We start from the raw sequence: 27,500 nt of genomic DNA on the forward strand, positions 1-27,500 counted from the left end.
GCCCTGCTGTGCACCCAAACAGTTAATTTCCACCACACATAAGGTAACAGCATACTCAGGAGAAATTGCACAATAAGAGTTATGCAGATTTTTTTTCCTTTTACTCTTAATATAAATTAAAAAAAAAAAAAAAAAAGCTACCTGGTTGAAGTAACAATTTTGTGGTAAGGTTTATTATTTTATTTTCATGGCTCAACGTTATAATCTTCTGTGAAGCACCTGAGGGGTTCAGGGTACTCACCAAACATCTAGATAAATTCCTTGAGGGGTCAATTTTCCAGAATGGGGTCACTTGTGGGGGACCTCCACTGTTTAGGCACCTCAGGGGCTCTCCTAAGGCAACATGGTGTCCGCTATTGATTCCAGCCAATTTTGCAGTCAAATGGCACTCCTTCTCTTCCGAGCCCTGCCATGCACCCAAACAGTTGATTTCCACCACACAAGGTATCAGCATACTCAGGAAAAATTGCACAATAAATTTCATGGAGATTTTTTCCTGTTACCCTTGTGAAAAAAAAGCTACCTGGTTGAACTAACAATTTTGTGGTAAAATTTTATTTTTTTTATTTTCATGGCTCAACGTTATAAACTTCTGTGAAGCACCTGGGGGTTCAGGGTACTTACCAAACATCTAGATAAATTCCTTGAGGGGCCTAGTTTCCAATATGGGGGTCACTTGTGGTTTTTTTTTTTTGCTGTTTACGTACCTTAGGGGTCCCCCAAATGCGCATGGTCCCCGCAGTCTTTCAGCCAAATTTCCTTTCCCAAAATTCAAATATTGCTCCTTCCGTTCCAAGCCCTCCCATTTCTCCAAACAAAGGTTTCAGACCACATGTGAGGTATCACCGCGCTCATAACAAAGTGGGTAACAAACATTGGGGTCAAATTTTTGGAATTACCTCTTGAAAAAGTGAAAAAAAAATTGATGCTAAAGCAACAATTTTGAGAAAAAAAATGTCACATTTTCAATATGACAACGTAACGTTATCAAAATCTGTGAAGTACCAGTAGGTTCCAAAATTCTCACTATACCCCTACATAGAAGCCTTGAGAGGTCTAGTTTCCAAAATGGCATCACTTGTGAGGGGTTTCTGCTGTTTAGGTGCCTTAGCAGACATGTAAATGCAACATGGTGCCCGCAATCTATTTCAGCCAAATTTGCTTTCCAAAATTCAAAATATTGCTCCTTCTGTTCCGAGCGCTCCCATTTGTCCAAACAGAGGTTTCTGACCACATGTGGGTTATTGTCGCGTTCATAAGAAAGTGGGTAACATGTTTTGGGCTCCATTTTGTTGTGTTATTTCTTCTAAAAGTGAATAAATTTGGGGTAGAGCAACATTTTAGGTAAAATTTTATTTTTTGCTTTTTTTCATTCCACTTTGCTTTAGTTCCTGTGAAGCACCTGAAGGGTTAATAAACTTCTTGGATGTGGTTTTGAGTACTTTGAGGGGTGCAATTTTTAGAATGGTGTCACTTTTGGGTATTTTCTTTCACCTAGGCCTCTCAAAGTCACTTCAAATGTGATGTGGTCCCTAAAAAAATGGTTTTGTGAATTTTGTTGAAAAAAATGGGAAATTGCTCATGAACTTTGAACCCTTCTAACTTCCTAACCGCAAAAAATGTTGTTTCAGAAATTGCGCTAATGTAAAGTAGACATGTGGGAAATGTTATTTATTAACTATTTTGTGTGACATAATTCTCTGGGTTAAGGGCATAAAAATTAAAAGTTTGAAAATTGCAAAATTTTCATCAAGTTTTCGATTTTTTCACAAATAAAAGCAAAAAATATCGTTCTAAATTTATAACTATCATGAAGTACAATATGTCACGAAAAACAATGTCAGAATCACGGGGATCCGTTGAAGCGTTCCAGAGTTATAACCTCATAAAGGGACACTGGTCAGAATTACAAAAAATGGCCTGGGCATTAAGTACAAAACTGGCTTCATCCTTAAAGGGGTTAAATAAAGCTAGAAAACTGCAATTACTCATTTAAGCCTTGGGGCAAGAGCGTTTCTAAGCTGAAGATCCAGTTAGTCTCTGCAATAGCCATCTGTTCCAGTCTCCACCTCTTCTGGTGTTCGATACCACATCTATACCAATGAAACGAATGACCCGCAGGTCACCATCGTGTTTCTCAACCACATGCCTTGCTATAGCAGTATCCCTCTGATGTTCAATATCACCTAGGTGCTTGCTGATCCTCCGCCTAAACTCTCGGATAGTCTTCCAAATATATATTTCTTTTCTTTACTTATAGGTAGCCTTATAAATTACCCCCTGAATGCGGCAGTTAACGAAATGGCGTATGTTATACGCTGTTTGCAACATTACTTCTGAACGTTTTCGAGACCTGAATGTAAGGACATGTGATACATTGGAAGCATTTAAACATTATTAATTGCCATCGTTACCAATTACTTTATTTTGGTTGCACAAAATGGCTATGGACTAAATTGTCCGCTAGTGATCTCTCCCTTCTTATAGGTAAGTAATACAAGGATGTGAAGAGAGAAAAAAAAAAACACCTATATCTTTATCAATTTTTAGAATGGGCCAATGGTGCTCAAAAATCTGGCGTAACCCTGCTGCTCCATTATTAAAAGGTGGTTATAAACCTAGTGGTTCCATCCTGCACAAGAGGTTTTGTTTTCTCAACCAGTAATTTAGCTCTCGAGATACCCTTTGCCTCATGAGGGGCCTTTTTGAGCTCATCTGGGGGACAATCACGTTAACAGAATTTATCCCGTAGTTCCCTCACCTGCCTTTCAAACTTGTAATTTTCTTAACAGTTCTTTCTGATGCGGATGGTACTGTCCCTTGGGAATCCCTCTTCGTAAATGTATAGGGTGACCGCTATCCCACCTCAATAGCAAGTTTGACGCTGTAGGATTTTGATATTTTGGAGGTATGCAGTCCACCAAGTTCTTCCTTCTGAATCCAAATGTCCAAAAAGAAGGCAGAGTGCTCTCTTCAATTACATGCTTAAATTTAAGGCCGATTTCATTATCATCTAGGCCCGCCACAGAGTCTGACATTTCTTCCCTGGAGCCCATCCACACTACCAGGATGTCATCTACATAGCGGGCCGAGAGCTCAAATTTTTGTGTAGTCTTCTCCACCTCATGGCAAAGACACTCGTCTCCTCCCACCAGCCCAGAGAGCAGATTTAGATATGTGGGAGCACAAGGGTTCACCATTGCAGTGCGCCTGATATGGTTGTAGTTGCAGCCATAAAAAAGAAAAACATTTGTGATCACACAAAATTACAAGAGTTTTAGGATAAATTGGTTATGGTTCCGGTATTATAGGCCCTTTGATAATGGTATCAGCCTTAAATTTAAGCAATGAAGAGAGCACTCTGCCTTTTCTTGGATATTTGGATCCGAAGGATGAACTTGGTGACTACATACCTCAAAATATCAAAAACCGAGGGGGGGGGGGGCTAGCTATGAAGGAGTGAGGATGCACTGTGAAGACCTCCAGAACTGAAATATCCTTAAACTCAGAAGCCCCATCGCACAATGGGCAAATCCACCAGCAAATCAAGGTCCCAAATCAGCCTCCAGATCTCTCCCCCTCTGGGAGACCTATCACTGTATCTCACCCGCCCAGAGCTGGCAGTTCCAGCACGGACAGAAGAATCCGCAGCAATACGGCGGGGCCACAACCCGGGTGAAACCTTCCCAGCCAAGTGGCGATCCATGTGCCTCAGAGAGCCCCGTGGCGACGAAGATCTGATCCGGCTGGGGTGCAGGACGCGATCTCTGAGATGCCGCAAGATGGCTGCCTCATAGTGCAAGGAGATACGCCATAGTCTTCAGGACCTGCACTTGCCAGTGGTGACCACCAACAACCCCCACAGAGTGGGGACCAGGCGCAAGGGGAAACAGCAGTAACAGAACCTCCCCTCGGTGGACAAGTCACCCGTCGGTAGCGGTGCGGAGTCTTTGGAGGAGGCTGGGATGCAGAGGCCCAGCATGCCTCGGCAGCACTGGATACCAGAGAAGGTCGGGCAGCGGCAGTGTCCCTGCACAGATTCCCAGGTAACACCGGGCTCCGTCCTGAAACCAGCACAGGGATCACCTCCTAGCAAGGATACATGGCCACAGCATACTCTAGCCATTGGAGCAAGCTCCTTCTCCCAGGAGGACCCGGCACCTGCACAATCCTCACCTGAAACAGAGGTATACCGGGAGATGAGGCCTGAACCCCCTTTGAGAGATAATGAACTGGCAACAAGAATGCCAGTGCAGGTGTACCCCTCACCATCCCTAGAACCCACACGTTACTCCCGACACCCGGCTCCCTGAGCCCACACCTGCAAGCTAGCACTTTTCTGATAGCTGAACAGCGAGACATCACTTGAGTGCTAGCAGAGGGGTAACAACAGTGAAAACCTGGTGTGAGCCTCCGGGTGACTTAGACCACAACTCTCCCCTGGCTGGTCCACGGGCTCATCATGGACAACCAATCCCACTCGTCCAGTAGAGTCTCTCGGACGAGAGGTACTGGGATCACCCCAAAAAATTCCCACAAGAGAGGACATCACTGTTCTCCCCATGGAGTCCAAGGGGACACATTTTCCGCCTCGGGGTGGCCGGGATCGACACAAGGGGGCCTCAGTCTCTTTCCGTGTGTTGAGAGAGGGCAGAGTCCAGCCTCACAGGCAGATCTATGTCTCATCATGCAATCCATTCCAACTAGGAGGACATTTCCACTTTAACAAAGCAAAAATTATTGCAGAATGCAAACGGGAAATCGCTCAGTTTCGGGCTGAGCTTTCTACCCTGAACACTAAAGTAAACACCATCTCTCAGCGCAAGATACAGTCCTCAAACTCCTGACTGATACAGTCTCTCGCCAGGCCTCTCAGATCCACGAGCTTCAACAGAACCTAGATTTCCTTGAAAACTTTAACCGCAGAAAGAATCTCAGAAAAAGGGGCGTGCCTGAGTCCATCATCCCAGCGGACATTTCATCTGTTCTTACCTTAATCTTCAATCGCCGCCTCGGTTGTCCACCAGGGGCACACAGAGACAGAACCTACAGGACCTTGCACCCACCCGACCCTAAAGACCTTTGTCCAAGGGATATAATATGTTGAATCTTTTCTAGCCATTAAAAGAGCACAACATTTAAGCATTTTGCAAAATGCAGAAGATCTCTCACAATGGACAGTCAGAATCATGCCGGACCTGTCTCGGTTCACTCTTTTCAAACATTCAGCAATCAAGCCCCTGCTGGACCTCCTTCATGAAAAAGGAATCCCTTTCAGGTGGGGATTCCCCTTTTTGCTAACTGTGAGAAGGGGTCCATGCCCCTTCACCCTGCGATCGCCAGATGATTTACCAGCATTCCTCTCCGGTCTGGACTTACGAAGCTTATCCTTGCCAAAGTGGTCTGCGGTGCTAGGAGGACCTTCTAGACCAAACCAGCTGTCCCGGTCCCTGTCTCGCTGTGTCCCGGGTGGACCCTCGTCAAGGCACAACTCGGGTGAAAAAGGGAAGAGTCACCCCATAGCCTTATAGGTCCCCAGACGCCTTCTGGGACTCCAGCACACGTAACCTTGTTTCTTCAATTAATGTAATAGTTTGTATTTTATTTGGGTATGCCCACCGCCATATATTGTTAACGGTTTGTTGGGACTCTGAAAAACCTGTTTTTTCGCTTTGTCCCTATGCTCAAGGCACGCTCCTTGTATGTTTGACCCTTCCCCCCCCCCCCCCAATAGGTAGAGCGCCACTGCTTGGCCCTTTGGGACCATCCAAGCTCCTCTCTACTGTTAATAGTACTGTAGTTCTGACAGTAGAGGCTATCCCTCTGCTTTTTGTTTCCATGTTATTCTCTATTATCTCAAACAGCCATTCTTTCTCTTCCTCTCTCAAACTCTGACCACGACTGCTATGACGTACAACTCGCAAAATTCAAATGGCTGACCTGAATGTTGCAGCATTTAACCCCTTCACCCCTGGCCGATTTTGTATTTCGTTTTTTTGCTCCCGTTCTGAGTGCTGTAACTTTTTTTAAATTTTTCCGTCAATCTTTCCATATAAATGATATAAGGGCTTATTTTTTGCGGGCCAAGTAGCACTTTTGAATGAAACCATTTGTTTTAGGCTACTTTCACGAATCAGTTTTTTTCAATCAGGCACAATCCAGAAAAACAAACCAAAACGGGTAAAACGGATCCGGTACCTGCATCCGTTTTATCTCCATTGATTTGCATTGTCACCAGCATTGTGCCTGATGAGCTTGCGTTGCATCTGGCTTTTTCTGAATGAAGCTTAATTAATGAATGCGGTGGCCGCATGGAACGTTTCATGCAACGTTGTCTCATAAAAAAAAAACAAAAACCGCACAGCGCGGCATGGTGCATAATGAATGTCTATGCATGCCGAATCCGGTGGCATGCATCAAATGCTGGAAGCATGTACCGGATTCGGTTTTTATTTCTGAGCATGCCCAGAAGTGATTCTCTGAGAAAAATCGGTGCGAGTGGAGTGCGATAAAACACATGAGCGATTATTTTCTCAGTCCTAATCGGACCGAGAAAACAATCACAATGACAGGTTTCCAGGTTTTCCAGTTCTCTTTTGAATGAGCTTGCCCTCAGTTAACATGGAGTTTTAAGGTTCTGTTGCCCTACTTCCTGTCCAGCTGCTTAAAAGGCCGCCTCTCAGCCAGTCCAGTGCCTGAGTATACTGCTTGCTGTGTGCTCCTGCCTTGCTGCTGCTAATCCTGATTGCTTTTGGATCCTCCTAAAGACTACCGACCGACCGACTCTGGACCTTACCCGGTTTCTCAAGCTGTGCCCGGATTCCGTCTGCCATCTTCGGTCAGCACTCTGCCCGGTTCTCTCTGGTTCGTAACCACTCTGGACAATCATCCCGTACGGACACTCCTGGACTTTTACCGCTTGCCCCTTGTGTCCCGGCTGCTGCGCATTTAGGCCTTCCGGGGTGATTGCCGGACAGTCCCTGTATAGGGGTTCGCTCTGGTGGTCTCCCTGGGGGAGTCCGGTGCGTGGCCCCGGGAATTCCCTCCTGCTCCGTTTCGGGAAGGTATTGTGTGTATTTGTATTGCTGTGTTTGTTCCGTTGTTATCTACCGTGGTTACAGATTATAAAACATCTTGTATCAAAAAGTCGTCTCTGCTGATCATTGCCCTACGCTATCGAAATCCTCAGAACATATAATAAGTATTACATTATACTCAGGCCAAAAAAGAGGATTTCGCTGGGGCAATGACTGAGACACGAGGAGTAGATCAGCTCTTTTCTATGATTAACTCCTTGCAGCAGGAGATGGAGGTGGTGCAGACTAAACTTAGAGATGTGGAGGCACAGCTGGGTCATGATCACCAGGTACTGGGTCGGCTATACAGGATTTGCAAGTCAGAGTGGAGGCTCAGGAAGCCGTCCCCACTACGTCCGTATCAGCTGCCGGTATGCCTAGGTTACCCCCATTCCGTTTCAATGGTGACCGTGGTCAGTTTCGTGGATTTGTGAACCAATGTATACTGTTTTTTGATGTACATGCTGATTATTACCGTTCTGACCGGTTCCAAAGTGTTATGTATAATTATGTTATTAACCTCACGAGCACTGGCTTGGGCTAATCCTATGATAGAGAACCGAGACATCCGTTTAAATCACCTAGATGATTTTCTGACCGCAATGGCGCAAATGTTTGATGATCCGAATCGCCGTGCTACCGCTGAATCGGCTCTCCTTTCCTTACGTCAGGGAAAGCGTTCTGTCGTTGAATACGCCACTGAATTTAAGAGGTTATGTGGTAGACACCGACTGGGGAAACAATGCATTATTGTCTGTTTTCAGAAAGGGGTTGTCCGGTACCATCAAAGACGAGTTAGCTCGTTCCGAATCTCCAGGGGATTTTGAACTGTTTCTCCAGCACTGTGTGCGTATTGATACCCGCTTGACGGAACGTAGACAGGAAAAATGGGCAGCTGTAAACCGTGTAAACAACTTTACATTTCCTTCCAGAGAACCCGCTCTCAGGACGCCACGGGAGGCCGAGGACGTTCCTATGCAAGTAGACTCTCTGCAAAAGCGAGAGACCAATGAACGTCGCGAACACCGGCTCCGTGAGCGTTTGTGTTTCTATTGCGGTCAATCGGACCATTTCTTGATCGACTGTCCCGAAACGTCCGAATCGCCCAAATAAGGTATTGGCAGCCATGGCAGAGTGTGACAACACGGACGCAGAGTCCGATATCTCTGAGGCAAGTGGACACTTGGATGCGGTATTTCCCTTGACTGTAATGTCAACCTCACCGAAGGACTCGGAAGGGAAATATACCCATTGCTCGCTCCCCATTCAGATCCGGTGGGAGGGACAGCTAATACCTACCTCTGCAATGATAGACTCTGGGGCAGGGGGAAATTTCATGGACTCTTCTTTTGCCAGGAAACACGGTATCCGGACTCAGCAAAGATCCTCACCGGTTACCATGGAGACGGTAGACGGATCTCCGTTAATCTCTGGACCAGTCGATCGGGAAACCGTACCGCTAGAATGCGTCATGAAGCCAGGTCAGCAGGAGACCCTTGTTTTCATGCTAATTTCATCTCCTCATTTTCCGATTATTTTAGGTATTCCGTGGCTACGGTCTACAAATCCGGTCATCGATTGGGAAACTAAGGAAATATCCTTCCCACCGCAGAATATTCCGACCATTAGTCCAACTGTTCCGGTTCCAGTACCACCAAATACGGAGAGCACTGTACAGGTACCTGTTTTACCCCTGGTTTACCGTGACTTCGCTGATATATGCGACAAAAGAAAAGCCGACCGACTTCCCCCGCATAGACCGTATGATTGCCCCATAGACTTACTCCCAGGGGCGGAGATTCCGTTTGGTCATGTCTACCCGTTGGCGGCACCTGAGCTAGCAGCACTAAAAGAGTATATTGATGAAAGCCTAGCCAAGGGATTTATTCGTCCGTCTACCTCACCCGCAGGGGCATCCATCTTTTTCGTGAAAAAGAAGGAGGGGACTCTGAGACCCTGTATTGACTACCGGGAACTGAATAAAATAACCATCCGGAACCGGTATCCGTTACCGTTGATTCCTGAGCTATTGGAGAGGGTCCAAGAGGCAAAATTATTCACCAAATTGGACCTCCGTGGGGCATATAATCTGCTTCGTATACGTCCCGGAGACGAGTGGAAGACCGCGTTCCGATGTCGGTACGGACATTTTGAGTACCTAGTGATGCCTTTTGGACTTTGTAACGCTCCCGCGGCATTTCAACATCTAGTTAACGATATTTTTAGGGATATCATGGACCAATTCATGGTGATCTATCTGGACGATATCCTAATCTTTTCTGATTCTCTACAGGAACACCAGGAGCACGTCAAGACCGTACTTACCCGTCTGAGGGAAAACCACCTGTACATTAAGCTGGAGAAATGCGAGTTCCACTGCTCACAAATACAATTCTTAGGTTATGTCATCTCTCCTCAGGGACTAAACATGGAATCTAGCAAGATACAAGCCATTCTGGACTGGCCGGAACCGGGAAACATCAAGGAGGTACAACGCTTTGTCGGTTTTGCCAACTTTTACCGACGCTTTATCCGTAACTTTTCAGAGATTGTCCGTCCCATCACTCTGTTAACCAAGAAAGGACAGAAGTTTGTGTGGTCCGCCCAGGCCCAGGAAGCATTCCATCGTCTCAAGGTATGTTTTACCTCAGCGCCAATATTAGTCCATCCGAATCCCGCACTTCCCTTTATCGTGGAGGTCGACGCTTCCGACTATGCATTAGGGGCCATTCTTTCTCAAAGGACCGGGGACAAGAGTCTCTTGCATCCGTGTGCCTTCTTTTCCCGCCGGTTGTCCCCTGCAGAAAGGAACTACGACATTGCGGACAAGGAATTATTGGCGATTATTTCCGCTTTCAAGGAATGGAGACACCACTTACAGGGAGCCGCGCAGCAAGTGATAGTACTCACGGATCATCGTAATCTGGAATTTCTTAAGTCTGCCAGGTGTCTGTCTCCACGGCAAGCCCGTTGGAGCCTATTTCTTAACCAATTCAATTTTGTCGTTACATACCGTCCAGGTTCACGTAATGGGAAAGCCGATGCCTTGTCCCGAATCCACGCCGTGGACTCCGTGCCTGGAACCCCGTCTCAGACCGTGTTATCGGATGCCAATTTCGTTGGAGTAATCCAGGACCAGGACTTGTGGAAGGACATCAAGCTGGCCTATGATGGTGACGTATTTCTTGCTGCCCCCCCGAAGGATGTAACGCTTGTTCTTCGGAATGGTGTGTGGTTGAGAGAGCGACGCATTTATGTCCCGGAGGCCGTAAGACTTCGGGTTCTCAAGTTGGTCCATGACTCCGTGTTGGCTGGTCATAGGGGGGTACAGAAGACGCAAGAATTTCTGAGCCGTTTTTTCTGGTGGCCTACTTGCTTAAAGGATGTGAAGGACTATGTCCACTCATGTGTGGTTTGTGCCCGGTGCAAGGTCCCTCGTGTGGCTCCTACGGGACTCCTCCAACCGTTACCCGTGCCTTCTCGCCCTTGGGGGTCTATCTCCATGGATTTTATTGTGGAGTTGCCAGTCTCATGCGGACACAATACCATTTTAGTGGTGGTAGATCGATTGACTAAAGCTGCTCACTTTATTCCGTGTACCGGTCTTCCCTCAGCCGCAGAGACAGTGGATTTGGTTATCCAGAATGTATTCCGATTGCATGGGGTACCAGACGAGATCATCTCTGACCGGGGCGTGCAGTTCACGTCTAGATTCTGGAAGGGGTTTTGTACGGCACTCCAGATTGATGTCTGTTTGTCTTCTGCATACCATCCTCAGACAAATGGGCAAACCGAACGGACGAATCAAACCCTGGAACAATACCTTCGATGTTATGTCAGCCATCTCCAAGACGATTGGTTGAAGATGCTTCCGTTGGCGGAGTTCTCATATAACAACACTCAGAGCAGCTCCACTAAGGTAACGCCCTTTTTCGCTAACTTGGGTTACCATCCGAATGTTTTGCCTAGGTCACCGGTTGCGGTTTCGGTGCCAGCGGTGGAGGACAGATTGACAGAGCTACGACAAAATCTGGAGGTTCTGAAGGACACTGGCTACGGCCCAGGAGCGTTACAAGAGGTCGGCCGACACTCACCGGAAACCGGCACCCATGTACAAGGTAGGGGACTCTGTATGGTTGTCCACCAAAAACCTGAGATTGGGTGTTCCTTCGCAGAAGCTGGGACAAAAATTCATCGGTCCATTTAAGATCACCGGGATCGTGAGCCCTGTGGCCTGTCGGCTACGGTTGCCGCACCATCTAAAGGTACACCCGGTCTTTCATGTGTCTCTCCTCAAACCTGTCTCCCCTAATACGTTTCGTGGTCGTGTTGTGCCTCCTCCTCCGCCTGTGATGGTCGACGGCGAGGAGCAGTTCGTGGTTGAGGACATTATTGACTCCCGGCTCCATCGTCGTCGGCTTCAATATCTGGTACGTTGGCAGGGGTACGCCCCCGAGGACGATTCCTGGGAACCGGTGGGTAACATTCGGGCACCCCGGAAGATCGCTCAGTTTCATCGACGGTTCCCGGACAAGCCGGGCCCTGATCCGTCCTGAGGCCGTCTCTGGGGGGGGGAGTAATGTCAGGTTTCCAGGTTTTCCAGTTCTCTTTTGAATGAGCTTGCCCTCAGTTAACATGGAGTTTTAAGGTTCTGTTGCCCTACTTCCTGTCCAGCTGCTTAAAAGGCCGCCTCTCAGCCCAGTCCAGTGCCTGAGTATACTGCTTGCTGTGTGCTCCTGCCTTGCTGCTGCTAATCCTGATTGCTTTTGGATCCTCCTAAAGACTACCGACCGACCGACTCTGGACCTTACCCGGTTTCTCAAGCTGTGCCCGGATTCCGTCTGCCATCTTCGGTCAGCACTCTGCCCGGTTCTCTCTGGTTCGTAACCACTCTGGACAATCATCCCGTACGGACACTCCTGGACTTTTACCGCTTGCCCCTTGTGTCCCGGCTGCTGCGCATTTAGGCCTTCCGGGGTGATTGCCGGACAGTCCCTGTATAGGGGTTCGCTCTGGTGGTCTCCCTGGGGGAGTCCGGTGCGTGGCCCCGGGAATTCCCTCCGCTCCGTTTCGGGAAGGTATTGTGTGTATTTGTATTGCTGTGTTTGTTCCGTTGTTATCTACCGTGGTTACAGATTATAAAACATCTTGTATCAAAAACTCGTCTCTGCTGATCATTGCCCTACGCTATCGAAATCCTCAGAACATATAATAAGTATTACACACAGCATGCTGCGGGTGTAATGCAAAACTCTTTTCTCTCGCACCCATTCAAGTGAATGGGGCGAGAGAAAAATCGCACTGAACTCGCGGTACACCGGTGTACCATGCGTGCAGAGCGAGAATCGCAATAGCCGACTACGGAGGACAGGGGAGCTAAATCCCTCCTTCCCCTCCTCCGTGCCAGCCCGCCCCTCCTGAGAGCCTGCCCGCCCCCCGCAGCTGAGGTCCGCTCGCAGGGTCGGACCTCAAATGCAGGCACACTAGCATGACACTAGGCTCCTGCTGTACTGCCAGCGCGAGCTGAGTGTCATGCGAGCATCACACTAGTGACCCTTATGGCCCCAGCCTCTCTCTCACTCACTGACTCATTCACTCACTCTCACCCACTCACCGATCACCGGCGCGGCGCTGCATGGCGTTCACACTGCTGGCGGCTTCTCCTGATTTGAAAATGCCGGCCGCCCATTATTCAATCTGGCATTCCCTGCTTCCCCCGCCCACCGGCGCCTATGATTGGTTGCAGTCAGACACGCCCCCACGCTGAGTGACAGCTGTCTCACTGCAACCAATCACAGCCGCAAGTGGGCGGGTCTATAACTTGCAGTAAAATAAATAAATAAAAAAAAAAAAAAAACAAAAAAAAACAGACGTGCGGTCCCCCCCCATTTTGATACCAGCCAAGAAAAAGCCATACGGCTGAAGGCTGATATTCTCAGGATGGGGAGCTCCACGTTATGGGGAGCCCCCCAGCCTAACAATATCAGCCAGCAGCCGCCCGTAATTGCCGCATGCATTAGATGCGACAGTCCCGGGACTCTACCCGGCTCATCCCGAATTGCCCTGGTTTGGTGGCAATCGGGGTAATAAGGGGTTAATCATGGCAGGCGTCTATGAGACACTTCTAATGATTAACCTGTAAGTGAAAGTAAATAAACACATACACCCAAAAAAATACTTTATTTGGAATAAAAGGACAAAAAACACCCTCTTTCACCATTTTATTAAAATCCCCAAATACCCCTCCAGGTCCGACGTAATCCACGAGGTCCCGCGACGCTTTCAGCTCTGCTACATGAAGCTGACAGGAGCAGCAGTAGAACACGACCGCTCCTCGGAGCTCCACGCAGCAACTGAAGGAAGTCGTGCTGTCAGCGGGGACGTCACTGAGGTAATGCCGGTGTGTGTGCGGTGATGTGCGGGAGTGCCGGTGTATGTGCGTTGATGTGCGGGAGTGCCGGTGTATGTGCGGACATGATGGAGTCTCTCTCAGCCTTAAAAACACAAAACAAAACAAAAAAAAAAAAAAAAAAAAAAAAAAGGATCCGTTTTATACCGGATCCGTTCCATCAGTTTTTCCCAATCTGAGACGGATCCGTTCCATCAGGCACAAACTGGATTGTGCCTGATTGGAAAAAACTGATGTGTGAAAGTAGCTTTACCATAGTGTACTGGAAAACAAACAAACAAAATTCCAAGTGTGAAAAAATTGCAAAAAAAAGTGCAACTGCCACAATGTTTTTGGGATATTTTATTCAGTGTTCGCTATATGGTAAAACTGTGTATATGTTTGCTTTTATCTAAAATGGTTAAAAAAGTCACAAGTTTGTCCAAAAAAATAGCACACTTTTTGCGCCATTTTCCACGATCTGTAGTGTTTCTCATTTTTTGGAATGTATGGCTCAGTGACTATTTTTTTGAGTCTTAAGCCGACGCTTTTAACTGTACCTTTTTTGCACAGATGCTACGCTGTAATCACCTGTTATCACATCTTGTGTAAAATATGCGGTAATTTTGGAGTTTGGTAAACTTTGTAGCGGCAAAAAAATTCCAATCAGGTTAATTGATTTTATATTTTGATAGATTGGGCGTTTCTGAACGCGATGCCAAATGTGTATATTTTTCAATGGGGCGAATAGGGAACAAAATAGGGAATATTTGAACTTTTAGGGGTTTTTTAAAATTTTTTTTTTCCTTCATATTTTACTACTCTCCCTAGGGGACTAAAAGGATCAGCAGTCTGATCGCTCCTCCATTTCTCCATATCACAGCTGAGATCTCCAGAAAAGCAGCTCTTTAATTACAAATGGCAGTTTGCTGGGTGTAAGAGGAAGTGACCCATGATAGCTACCGGAGATATCACATGACCCTGTGTTACCTTGGCAACCACGATCATGTCACATGACTTCCGATGGCACCGGGTAAGTGAATGCTTATCTCGGCATGCGGTTTCATCTTGCTGTCACATTTTGACAGATTGAAGGGGTTAACAGGCACAAGTGGAGAGCGCATCCACCTGTGCTTCATAGCCGCACAAGTCAGCTGTTCAAATCAGCTGACATGTGCAGGGATCGCTGCCAACTGCTTGCAACAGGCAGTGAGGAATTAACCTCACACGATCCATGACATAACCTCTTTATGACACATGACGTACTGGGTAACGCCAGGGGCCTCAACACTCCAGAGAATCACGCGCAGATTCTTCACCATCATTGAAAGCTACACATCATATGTTTCCAAGAAATGCACTTTAAATCTAGTAATCCACCATCCATCAAGCATAGGCATTAAAGATTTACGACAAAGGTAAAACAAATATATCTCCAACGTCATCCTGGATCATGTGGCGGATAGCACTGCCCCCAATAGCAAATAGGAGGCTCTAATATGTGTACTCTGGGTGGGGTGTTCATTAAGAACGGAGAAAGAAAGTGCCCCAGCACTTTCGCTGGCCTTGCAGACAATGAGTAAACTAGAAATGGCGCATAAGCAAGCTCTTCCCACCGAAACTCTTAGGTGCCTTCTGAAAATCAGAATGGAGGTTAAGAGATTATTAGAAGCTTCCTTTAAGCGTCTCCTGTAGGTGCGCCGGAGCAGGTTCTATGAGTTTGGGAATAAACCCGTCAGAATGTTGGCAAGAGCATTGAAAGCTAGAATCACCCAGAACCATGCGTCCTGTATTAAAAACTCACGGGAGGTTATGGTAAACACAAACCCGGAAATCCTTGATGCGTTTAAAACATATTGTGCCAAGTTATATAGCTTACCTCCCTGTTGTGAATACGTTTTCCAGTTTGGGGCTCCCTCTTGTGGTCAGTGCTGGCGGTGCAGTTGATGTGTTGAGTGAAAGCTGCACACATGTGGAGGACTGGCAATCAGGGTCAGATTGGGCTATTTAACGGAGTGGTTTTCTCTTGTTACTTGCCGGTGGTCAATGTCTCCTGTGTGTTAGGGCTCTTCTCCCCTTGCGTTCAAAAATTCATTGACACTCGGCTACAAATGTGAGTAGAGTGCCCTGTGTATGATCTGCGTACGGTGTGTGTTTTTTTTTTCCCTCACATAGCATCCGTATGACATGCGAGCGTCATGCGAGTGCGATGTGAGTGTTTATGCAAGCAGCGGTGGACTGGCTACCGGAGGAATCTCCAGTAATACCAGGCCAAGCTGCGGTTACCTGCACTAAACTCCGGAGGTGTCCCCAGAGCTCCAGAGATCAGCCCAGTCGGTCTGCAGCTGTGCTGAACTGAACAGCAATTGCCGGGGAATCAATCACTCGCTGTTCAGGCTGCACTCCAGAGCTCAGGTGACCGCTCCGGAGTTCTGTGCATGTAAGAGCGGCCAGGACTGGTATTACTGGAGATTTCTCCGGTAGCCAGTCTGACGCGGTATGCAAGTGTCAAGGATACGTGTGACATGCGTATGCCACCCGTATTCTGATTTTTTTTCTCGCTCCCATAGGATTGCATGGGGGTGCGAGAGCTGAGACTCGGTGCAAATCGCAGCATGCAGCAATTTCACCGAGAGCAGGAGTCGTGCCATTAAAAATTTTAGCAAGAGGACACGGCCTGATTGATTAACACTGGTACGAGTGCGATCCGATTTTTTTTTTATCGGATCGCACTCGCACATAGAAAATCGCAAGTGGAGAAGAGCCCTTAAGGACATTCTGTAACCAGCTCTGCTCACTACCAGAACTCTGCTCACTACCAGAACTCCTATCAGATCTTTGTACCTCTGCTGTTTTCCACTTTCTTGTTTTTTCTGCTTTGATACTAATGCTCGATTCCTATTTTGTCTGTGTGGAGTTCTTGGTGGAATGGGATCATTCCCTGCTGGGAGTGTCTGTATACCTAGCTCCATGACTCTGCAATAGATTATGTTTTGTCATGCTTGGTATTAATTCAGTCCCTCATCTGTATTAGTGTTTTTGGATCCCAGTAACATCAACATCAGAATGCTGATACAGTGGGGGAGAGGTTGTGTGACCTCAGGATTTTTCCATATCAGATGTGCTGGTATATATTAGGGTTTTTACGGCTGCAGACAGTTGCTCTATCCTATTCTTTCCTATAAAGGTAGTTTGGGCCTCACCTTTGCTGAATCTGTCTTTTTTAGCTTTGTATTATGTTTTACTATATCACCGTAGCCTTTACATATAGGATGGGGGGGGGGGGCTATCTATCTTTGGGGACTGCTCCGAGGCAGATTGGCTTTCTTATATCTCTGAGATTATTTAGTTCTCCGGCTTTGTCCCTGCGTCCAGGTCATCACAGGCACGCCCCACGGCTACTTCTAATTGTGCGTTAGGATTAGGTCTGCAGTCCTATAAAGGCTCCAGCCACTCTTACTTTTTGGGATTCCGCATTTTTTGGTCCTCCTCGGTTACTGAATCATAACACCTCCCCCTGCGGTCTCACCCCTTGGTCTACCCTCGACTTTTCACCCCCTGGACCTGGAGGTTGTCGCAGAGTTGGAGGCCCCCTTTTCACTGCAAGATTTGATCGAGACGATTAGTGAGCTGCCTAGCAACAAGAGCCCCGGCCTGGATGGCCTTACTTCCAAATTCTACAAATCCTTCTCAGAGCAATTGTCCCCTGTTATTATTCAGTGATCGAGGAGGATCAAAGGGGTAGAAACTAGGAAACCCAGAAAATCACCAGAGTGGTTGGAAACTCACCTATCCCTTGTAGACTGTGAGCCTTCGTGGGCAGGGTCCTCTATCCTCCTGTACCTGTCTGTCTTGTATTGTTTATGAATATTGTACTTGTCCCTATTATGTATACCCCTTTCACATGTAAAGCGACATGGAATTGATGGCGCTATAATTAATAAATTATTAATAATAATAATAATAATAATAATAATACTCAGCTGACTGCAGACCTCTAACTGACAACACAACCAGAAGTAGCCGTGGGACGTGCATACGATGACCTGGTCGCCTCGACACAGCTGGAGAACTAATTGTTCCTAAAGAGAGAAAAAACAAGGAAAGCTAATCTGCCTCGGACCAGTTCCCCAAAGATTATAAGTAGCCCCCAAACATGTAAAGCCGGTGAGACAAGATGAACACAGGTAGAGAACAAATTCAGCAAAGACGAGGCCCACACTATCTATATAGGAAAGGACAGGAAAGAGCACTGTCTGCAGCCGCGCAAAACCCCAACAAAAAACCAACACACCTGATATCTGGTGTTACTGGGATCGAAGCAAAACACTAATCTAGAGGAAGGACTGAAATTAATGCCATGCATGACAAAACAAAAATACATTGCAGAATATGGAGCTGCGTATACAGACATTCCCAGCAGGTAATAATAGTACGCCACCCAAACAGAAACCAGGAAACAAGCCTTAATACCTCAGAAATAAAAAACAACAAGAAAGTGGAAACAAACCAGCAAATGGTACAAAGATACAACTCATCTGCAAGGAGTTCAGGTGGAAACAGAAGATAGCGCAGGCTCCAGAATGTCCACAACACCACAGGAGACCACATTGATCACAGGCCCAGACCGAGAGAACACTACTCAGTTCAATAAGCCCAGTCTGAGCAGCCCGATTTCCAATCATCATCAGCTGTCTGGCTTCTGTTAAGCAGACTAAAGGCCACTTTACACACAGAGAAATCTGACGCAGATTTGTGGTTGCAGTGAAATTGTGGAAATCAGGGCCATGTTTGTGGCTGTGTACAAATGGAACAATGTGTCCATGATTTCACTGTAACCATAGATCTGACAAAGATTTATCTCTGGGTGTAAAGTGGCCTTAACTCTACTACCAGCACTGGCCACAAGAGGGAACCCCAAACCGGAACCAAAGTCCAAACGTGTTCACAATAGTCCCCAGTGATGCAGGCAGCCTTCAACTCTGTGACTAAGTCCTCCCCCTTCTCTCAACACTCTACCTCGGCGTTGATTTCCTTGATCCCCAAACCTGGGAAGGACCCCAAATTGTGTGCTAGCTATCGGACAATCTCACTGCTAAACATGGACCTGAAGGTTTACGCCACGATATTGGCAAAGAGGCTAAATCCTCTTTTGTGCAAACTTATCTAACTAGACCAGGCTGGATTTGATCCCAAACGGGAGTCACACGACAATACTATTAAAACCATAGACCATCAATTATAATCACTGGACGCAGAAAAGGCCTTTGACAGGATCTCTTGGTCTTCCATCTCCCAGACCCTGCGTAATATTTGCTTAGGTCCTGGGTTCTCCACCAAGGTGCTTGCGTTTTACCAATCTTTCGGCCAAAATAAAGAAAAGTCAATGGGGCACTGTCTGAATCACTCTCTATTGGTGATGGTACAAGTCAGGACCGCCCGCTATCCCCCCTTCTTTGTGCTGGAGCATCTTTTTCACACGATAGATGAGGATCCGGATGTCCGGGGTATCAGTTTCGAGGGTGGAATACAAATGTTCAGCTTTCGATGACAATCTGCTGGTATATATTACTAGCACGATTGCCTCTCTGCCGCCTCTGATGTCCGTGATCCGGCGGTTTGGAGATTGGTCTAATTTTAAACTTAAAATCGGAAGCGCATGGAGTTGCCCTTCTTCGGCAGAAGGTACTCATTTTAAATTTTATTTTCCTTTCCATTGCCCCCCCCCAGTAAGGCCATAGGCTACTTAGGAACCTTCATCCCCTCAGACCTCGCCAGATTGTTTCTACTCAATTTCCACCCCTGGCTAGCTAAACTTGGAGTGTCTGGCGGTCTGAGACAGGACAGAATTCTCCTGGTTTGGTAGAATCAGTATTCTTAAAATGACGGTCCTTTAAAGGCTTCTTATCTCCTCCAGACTATCCCAATATATAGTCCCTCCCCTTTCTGGACTAAGGTGCAGCATTCCTTCAGGGTCTTTATGTGGGGCTTTTAAGAGGTAGAGACTGTTATGAGGTACTTACTTGTTACTACTTTGCAATGGCGCACGTAAGAATAATTTATCTAATCCATTGCCATGCCTCTAAATTTTGGGTGCGTATAGCACAAGACACATGCCCCTTATCGGTGACTACATCCCCCTGGGCTTGGCCTTCCCTCACCCGGGGAAACATTACCATGTCCTTCTCCGTTACACTTTGAAAATTATCCACACCCAGTCAATTAATTAGAGGAGTGTTAGACCCTGGTGGATCCAACACAATACCCTTCTTCAGTTTCCGCTTGCTCTTTTTTGAGTAGCTGCAGACAATCCCCTCTACGCATGTAAAATGTAGCTCCTAGAGGTACCTTTCTTCCTCTACCGTCTATCATAAGAGACCACCCTGCTTTGGCCGGACGTGTTCGAATACATGCAGCTACAGCACTTTTTCTCCAGACTTGCAGATAAAACTGCTCTCTCAAAACTTTATACCATTTTGACTGCGGAGGGACTGGGATCTCTCGCCCCCTACAGTTCTACAGGGCCTGTGAACTGGAGCTCAATACCATGTTTACACAAGACCAATGGGATAAGTGTTTTTTTGTCTCACAAATCCATAACGGCAATAAAATTTCAGAAGATGAGCTTCAAGATTGTCTCCAGGTGGTATCGTGTTCCTGTGGCCTTGCATAAGTGGTTTCCAGGAGTGTCTATCCTGTCTTGGAAATGCGAACTGGAAGACTGGACGATGACTCACATTTGGTGGTCTTGTCAGACTCGGAGAGCCGTCAGAGAGGGGGTGCTCATGGTGGTGGAGGCTGTAATGGATGTCTCAGTGCCAGCCTCTCCAGGAGGTGATGCTCCTGTTCATGTTCCCAATGTCTAAGGTTGCATATAACAACAAAAATAAAAAAAAAAATCTATATTACGACATATGCTGCAAGCAGCTAAAATAATAATTCCCCTTAATTGGTGATCAACAGACCCCTTCCCTGCGCTCGAGGACTGGTTCACAGAGATATCCCTGTCTCATCGTATCGAGACTTTGGTAGCCTAGTATTATCAGGAGCAGTCTTCTGTTGCAACAAAGTGGTTCCATTGGGAAGCCTTCCTCTCCTCCCCACTGTATCAGACTGTTGAGATAGCAAGACGTCACGTACCCTGACATTCATGCCCCTTTCCTTGCGGTGCCCAGTCTTGGTATCAGTGGATTTCCGTGTTGAGTGCTTAGAGTTCCTATATATTACTGCTTCTTTTATCATGAAGGTACGTACCTCATCTCTTTTCTCCACTCTTTTCTTCTCTATTATCTTACTCCATGCAAATCTTCTGCAAAAGGTTTCTGTTCATGCACTCAGCTATGCATTCTCATTTTGGCTTCAGGTGTCGTGTTAATAGTTTTCTTTAAAAAAAAAAAAAAAAAAAGAAAATCAAAAAAAATCAAAAACCTACGGCTTTCCACTCGCTATTGAGGTGTGATAGCAGTCACCCTATACATTTACTAAGAAGGATTCCCAAGGGACAGTACCTCCGCATCAAATGACAAGTTTGAAAGGCACGCGAGGGAACTAAGGGATAAATTCTGTGAACACTGTTATCCCCTAGATGTGCTGAAAAGGGCCCATCATGAGGCAAAGGGTATCTTGAGAGCTGAGTTACTGGTTGAGAAAACAAAACCCCTGGTGCAGGATGGAACCACTAGGTTTATTGCCACCTTTAATAGGGCAGCAGATTCTTAAGCACTAGTGGACCATTCTGAAAATGGATAAAGACGTAGGTTCTTTTCTCTCCTCACATCCTTGTATTACCTAAGAAGGGAAGATCACTACAGGGCAGTTTGGTCCATAGCCATTTTGTGAGACCAAAAGAGAGTAATTTGTTATCGATGGCAATAAAATGCTCAATATGTATCACATGTCCTTATATACAGGTGTCGAAAACGTTTAGTAGTAATGTTACAAACAGAGTGTAACATACGCCATTTCGTTAACTGCCGCACTCAGGGGGTAATTTAAAAGGCTACCTGTGAGTGCGGAATCCAAGAGTTTAGGCAGACGATCGGCAGGCTCCAAGATGATATTGAATATCAGAGGGATACTGCTATAGCAAGACATGTGGTTGAGAAACACGATGGTGACTCGAGGATCATTCGTTTCATTGGTATAGATGTGATATCAAAACCCAGAAGAGGTGGAGACTGGAAGAGATGCATATTGAAGAGAGACCAAATGAATCTTTAGATTGGATACACTCTCGCCCCAAGGCTTAAATGAGCAATTGCAGTTTACCAGCTTTATTTAGAGATCCTTGTCTTTGCAGAGAAATCTCCCATTTTTGTGGCCAGTGATACCCCCTATGCTACACATTATATATACACAATGTGTACTAAATAACGTCATGTAAGTGTCTGGCGCATCGTGTTTGGATATGAACCCATATAGACTGAAGTATTATTAAACCAGGCGTTTCTTCTGAGTCCATACAGATATAATGTTTTTCATGTGTGTCTAAGGCTGCTTTCACACTACGTCTTTTTAACATGCGTCCTGAATGTTTTTTTGCTGCAAAAGCGGATCCTGCTTTTACAGCAAAAATCGCATGCAAACGCATGTGTTATTTTGCAGGATCCTGTCACTGGATGTTTAGGGGCAGGCATTGGAGTCATGTGATCAGGAGTCAGTGGAACTGAACGTGCCAGACTGGGAGCCGGCATCTGACAGCTGTGAGGCTCGTAACCAAAGCAAACATCGGGTATACTTGCTTGGATACCCGATATTTACTTTGGTTACGAGCTTCTGCAGCTGCTAGGAGCCGGGCTCCCTGCACACGTAACCAACGTAAACATCGGGTAACTAAGATAAGTGGTTACCCGATATTTACCTTGATAACGAGTGTCTGCAGCTCTCAGGTGGGGGAGAGACAGAGAGAGAGAGGGAGGAGAGAGGGAGGAGAGAGATAGACTGATCACGGAGGCTGGCTTCTGGGCATGCTCAGTAGAGCAAGCAGGATCCTGTCTATCAGCATGCCAGCGTTCACATGCGTTTGCATGCTGTTTAGTCAGGATCCAGCAATTTGCAGTATTTGGACGCAGCTCAAAAACGCTACAAGTAGCGTTTTTGAAAGATGCTAAAAAACTGCAAGTCGCTGGATCCTCACTATAACGCACGCAAACGCAGGTGAACGCATGTTAACGCTAGTCCATTGCAAATGCATTGAAATGAAAACACATTTGCACTGGATCCGTTTTTGCGTTAAAAAACGTTCATGACGCATGTTAAAAAGACGTAGTGTGAAAGCAGCCTATTGTTTTGGTTTTTTTTCAGTTGGATTATGCAATAGATCTTTATCCTAGGCAACTAATAAGCTAAAGATATTCTTGGCCCTCTTTTCTTCCATTCCCCTTGATGAGACATGGTTATAGCCCTCTGGAAATTGTATTTTAGGACTATGTGGCTGCGTTGTTGTATTCACTCTGTGTGAGGGCGCATGCGCAGTAAAACCCCGTTGAGCACTTTGATCCCAATGCTTTTTTTGTGTGATAGTTAAACGCCATAGAGGGTATACAGGGGCATTACTGCCGGGATGGACAACATGACACGCATGCACTGCGTGACTTGTACTTCTGGGTTATGCCCTCACTCATACTGCGTTTTAACTCCACCCCTGATGTAACATGGGGGGAATGCTGGTGATGTGGTGAGTTGGGGCTGGGTATATGCCTCCCCCTGTAAGTTGATGACTTATACAGGAACTCTCAGCCGTATGGACTTCCGGCCTGTGACAAAGATGGAACGCCCACAGAGTGTGTTCCAGAAGTTGTTTGCCTGGGAATAACAAACCTATGGATTTTAATCTGAAGGACGCTGTTGAGTGGTGACAGAATGCTCAGGTGAAGGAATCCTTGATTGATCCATGTTGATTGATGGACTTACTATAAATCATCTGCTTGAGTTTGCCTGGCTCCCCAGTAGTTATTTTGAGTGGGTGCTGGGGTGATTAGGACCTTATTCTCTAGATGAAAATATGTCATCTGAAAAGTCTGAAAAGACAAAACGCTTCGGGACGCATGGAGGGCTTGTGTAGGGGTCCAGTTTAATAGGACCAGATGTGGACTGCCCTTGTGAGGGCAGGAGTCTGGGGTTACAGCAGTGATGTTGTAGTTTCCTAGGGTGATGATAGGGTCAGTGATGTGACAGCTGTTCAAAGACCTCCACCTGGTGTGAACACATACTGTATGTACCGTAACTTCTACAAATCTGGTGAGAACACTCCGATTTTTTTTCTATCATGAATTATACTCTATTGGATTGATTTAGTTTTAAGATTTGACCACTGTCATTTTGTAAACTATAATTTGGGTATATTCTGTATTTGTTTGTTTTTTGTTTTTAAAGGAGGGGGGGGGGTTGACTTGTCGACCCCTAGAAATAAGATAAAAAACAAACATCTTGTTTTTCTGTTTTGTTAGTTTGTGTTTTTCTAAAAAAATTTAATGGCCACCTAGATAGTATTCAGTAACTGTGACTATGCTCTAATAGGTATTTTTTGTTGGATACAGGATACCAAATACAGTTCTCTAGGAACCTCTTGGTACATGTCTTATCCATCTTTGGGACGTTACATTTTATTAATTTATTAAAAGTTATATTTAGTCATTTTGCTATTTGAGACAACTGCAAATCCAGCAAGACATGGCTGCCTACCTAAACTGACATGGCAGGGAAGGAAAGCACTAATTAGACAAGCAGCGAAGAGGCTAATGGTCACTCTGAAGAAGCTGCAGAGATCCAGAGGCCTGGTGGGAGAACTTATTTATTATATTAAAAATATATATATATATTATATATATATATATATATATATATATATATATATATATATATATATATATATATATATATATATATATATTTTTAATATAATAAATATATATATATATATATATATATATATATATATATATATATATATATATATATACATGCATACATATATATATATATACATATACTCACACATAATGTACATATACATACACACACACAATTAGGCAAGTTGTATTTGAGGATTTTTTTTATTATTGATCAACAACTATGTTCTCAATTAACCCAAAAGACTCAGATATCAAAGCTTAATATTTTTGCCTCCTAAAGCTACCTTGTTGCAGACCCCAGTTTGCCTTGTATCCCTGCCCCAGCCAGTTCGCTGAATTGACCCACCATCAAGATTCTCTGGAAGAAGTGATAGAGGAGACTAACTCCATCTGAAAAGATGAAAGAAAGTAAGTCATTAGAGATATCTGTAGAAAAGAGCTGGATCGAACTACATGTAAAGGCCACATCTCACTAAGCAACATCGCTAGCAACATCGCTGCTGAGGCACGACTTTTGTGACGTAGCAGCGATGTTGCTAGTGATGTCGCTGTGTGTGCGCAACAACCTGGCCCCTGCTGTGAGGTCGCTGGTTGTTGCTGAATGTCCTGGACCATTTTTTAGTTGTTGCTCTCCCACTGTGAAGCATACATCGCCGATATTTACCTTCGTTACTAGCGTCCGCCGCTCTCAGCTGCCAGTCCCGGCTCCCTGTTCCCTGCACACATAGCCAGACTACACATCGGGTAATTAACCCGATGTGTACTGTGACTAGGAGTGCAGGGAACAGGGAGCCGGCACTGGAAGCGTGAGAGCGGCGGACGCTGGTAACGAAGGTAAATATCGGGTAACCAAGGGAAGGGCTTCTTGGTTACCCGATGTTTACCGTGGTTACCAGCGTCCGCAGAAGCCGGCTCCCTGCTCCCTGCACACGTCGCAGAGTACACATCCGGTAATTAACCCGATGTGTACTGTGGCTAGGTGTGCAGGGAGCCAGCGCTAAGCGGTGTGCGCTGCTAACCAAGGTAAATATCGGGTTGGTTACCCGATATTTACCTTAGTTACCAAGCGCAGCATGGCTTCCACGCGTCCCTGCTGCTGGGGGCTGGTCACTGGTGAGATCTGCCTGTGTGACAGCTCACCAGCAACCCATGTAGCGACGCTCCAGCGATCCCTGCTAGGTCAGGTTGCTGGTGGGATCGCTGGAGCGTCGCTTAGTGTGACGGTACCTTAAGGCCAGATGCAGATGGCCGTATATTCCCTCATCTGAGAGAATTGTTTTGATTGATCAAGGTGTGATTTGAACAAACACCGATAAGAGTTTGATCAGTGTCAGCATAGTGTGATCCGATTCTCTCGGATGAGGAGAAGATGGAGTAATAATTTTCTCCATTGTGTCAGTCCATCTAAACCGGACTGGTATCAGATGTCAGAGTGCAGTCCAATGGTTTCCACAGACAGGTTAACTTGCATGGCCAAGTGCAGTCCAAAATTTTTTATTAATATTTATTCACATATATAGCGCCATTAATTCCATAGCGCTTTACTTACATCAGCAACAGTGTCTCACAATCTACATTCCCATTTAGAGCATATCTGATCAAACTCGGGCATGCAGCCGGTCGGATAAAAAAAAAAATAAATCTGATTTACTCAGCCCCATAGAGTAGCACTGGTCAAAGTGCGATCTAATGTGTTGTCACACCACACTTGAAGAGTGTGTGTGTGTGTATGTGTAATATATTATACAAGCACACATACACACACACACACACACATATACATATACATACACTGATTATATGCAGCTGCAGATAATGGAACGAAGCATTGTGTGTTCTGAACATTACTAATGTGTGTTTTGTGATATAGTGTGTGAGAATACTGAAATGACGATTAGGGGAAAATATGACTATGCAGTCTGTATTTCGCAACGTCACATGGATGTCATCTGTGCACTGTATATGTTTTTGACAGACCCATTGACTTATATGGGTCCATGTGTCCGCACTGCCGGTTAAAAACAAAACATATCTGTGTGGATCATATGGACACGTGGTCGAAGTGAAAAAACACGAAGGTGTGAAGATCCTCATAGATCTTCATTAGTATGCATGTGAACGCGTCTCCAGTACATGTGAAAAGAGCCACTACACATACTGGAATCACGGACTTGTGAAGGAGGCTTAATGCATTGTTGGAAGCATTCATCCAAATTTGTATGTTACACATATAGTCTAAATGCTTGTTAGCAAACGTCAGGGTCAGACCTTTTTTTATCTGCTCGTTCCTCAAGGCCAAGTGAGCTCAGCGGACACCACTGTACATAAGTATCTAGTATGTGAAGCAGTTTGGCCCCTGAGAGCCGATCTCTACGACTAACTTGTGGGCATTTATTGAGCTCACTTTAACCAAACTTAATTTGTAAATCCCCTTTTGTATTAGATGTTTTTTTGAACAGCGAGCCTGACACCTTTGATCAATGAGTAGAAACATTAGTACTCTGCTGAGGACTGAAGCCAAATGCCGCAACACAGAAAATGCATAAAGCTGCTGTCTCAAAAGTGTGGTAACCTCATTATTGTTTTGCATCCTTTTCGTTTAAAATCTTAGGTTGATGAAAGTATGTTGTGGCCTTATATTCATTTACCAGCTTCCCTCTTTGCAGACAAATGTATTCATTTTAATCGTTCATTTGGTTTCTGAATCCATCTTCTTAGTAGTTTTACATATAACTTATTTTTTACCGCTGTAGAATCTGCATAACCCCTGTTTACAATAGGCTGTGCTGTTGCATCTTGCATAGTTTTAGTTGCTTACTGCTTCGGACTCCTGACAGACAGTTCAGGGCTAAAATGATCTGCTCTGTTCACAGTTCTTAGTGTTAGCGACACCAGCGGAAGGCAAAGAGGGTTGTATAGAGCAGAAAAACTGTATTGAAGAAGTAGGAGGGCACCCAGGGGCAGGAGAGAAATTACACATGAGTCGTATGAGTATAGAGAGAAGAAAAGACAGCAGAATCAGGAGGATGAGAGATCACATGTATACTCTCTCTTTACAATTGAGTAGATCACACTGGAACGCCAGAAATTTAAAGGGGTTGACTGACTATAACAATAGGTGATTGGGGTCTGACCACTGAAACCCGCACTGAATGGTAGAGAGGTGCACTTTTTTTTATCCCT

General features: G+C 45.7%; 1 protein-coding gene across 7 annotated transcripts in view; it reads right to left on the minus strand.

Moving 5' to 3' along the window:
- The window catches only part of ORMDL1 (ORMDL sphingolipid biosynthesis regulator 1), a 390,769-nt gene that overhangs the window by 325,337 nt on the left and 37,932 nt on the right, over positions 1-27,500 (minus strand). For 2 of the 7 annotated variants that reach the window (XR_012724843.1, XM_075319024.1), the window contains exon 2: positions 24,602-24,707. The exons of 1 other annotated variant lie outside the window; for it this stretch is intronic. Coding sequence is in view for 4 of the 6 variants with exons in the window: in XM_075319024.1 (XP_075175139.1) it covers positions 24,602-24,666 (65 nt within the window). In the remaining 2 variants the exon portion in view is untranslated. Of the gene's footprint in view, positions 1-20,718; positions 20,847-21,467; positions 21,642-24,601; positions 24,708-27,500 lie in introns of all 7 variants that reach the window. 4 more of the 7 variants (XM_075319025.1, XM_075319026.1, XM_075319027.1 and 1 more) reach the window with 4 other exon arrangements.

Source organism: Anomaloglossus baeobatrachus, chromosome 7 (genome assembly GCF_048569485.1).
Source record: "Anomaloglossus baeobatrachus isolate aAnoBae1 chromosome 7, aAnoBae1.hap1, whole genome shotgun sequence".
Classification (NCBI taxonomy): domain Eukaryota; kingdom Metazoa; phylum Chordata; class Amphibia; order Anura; family Aromobatidae; genus Anomaloglossus; species Anomaloglossus baeobatrachus.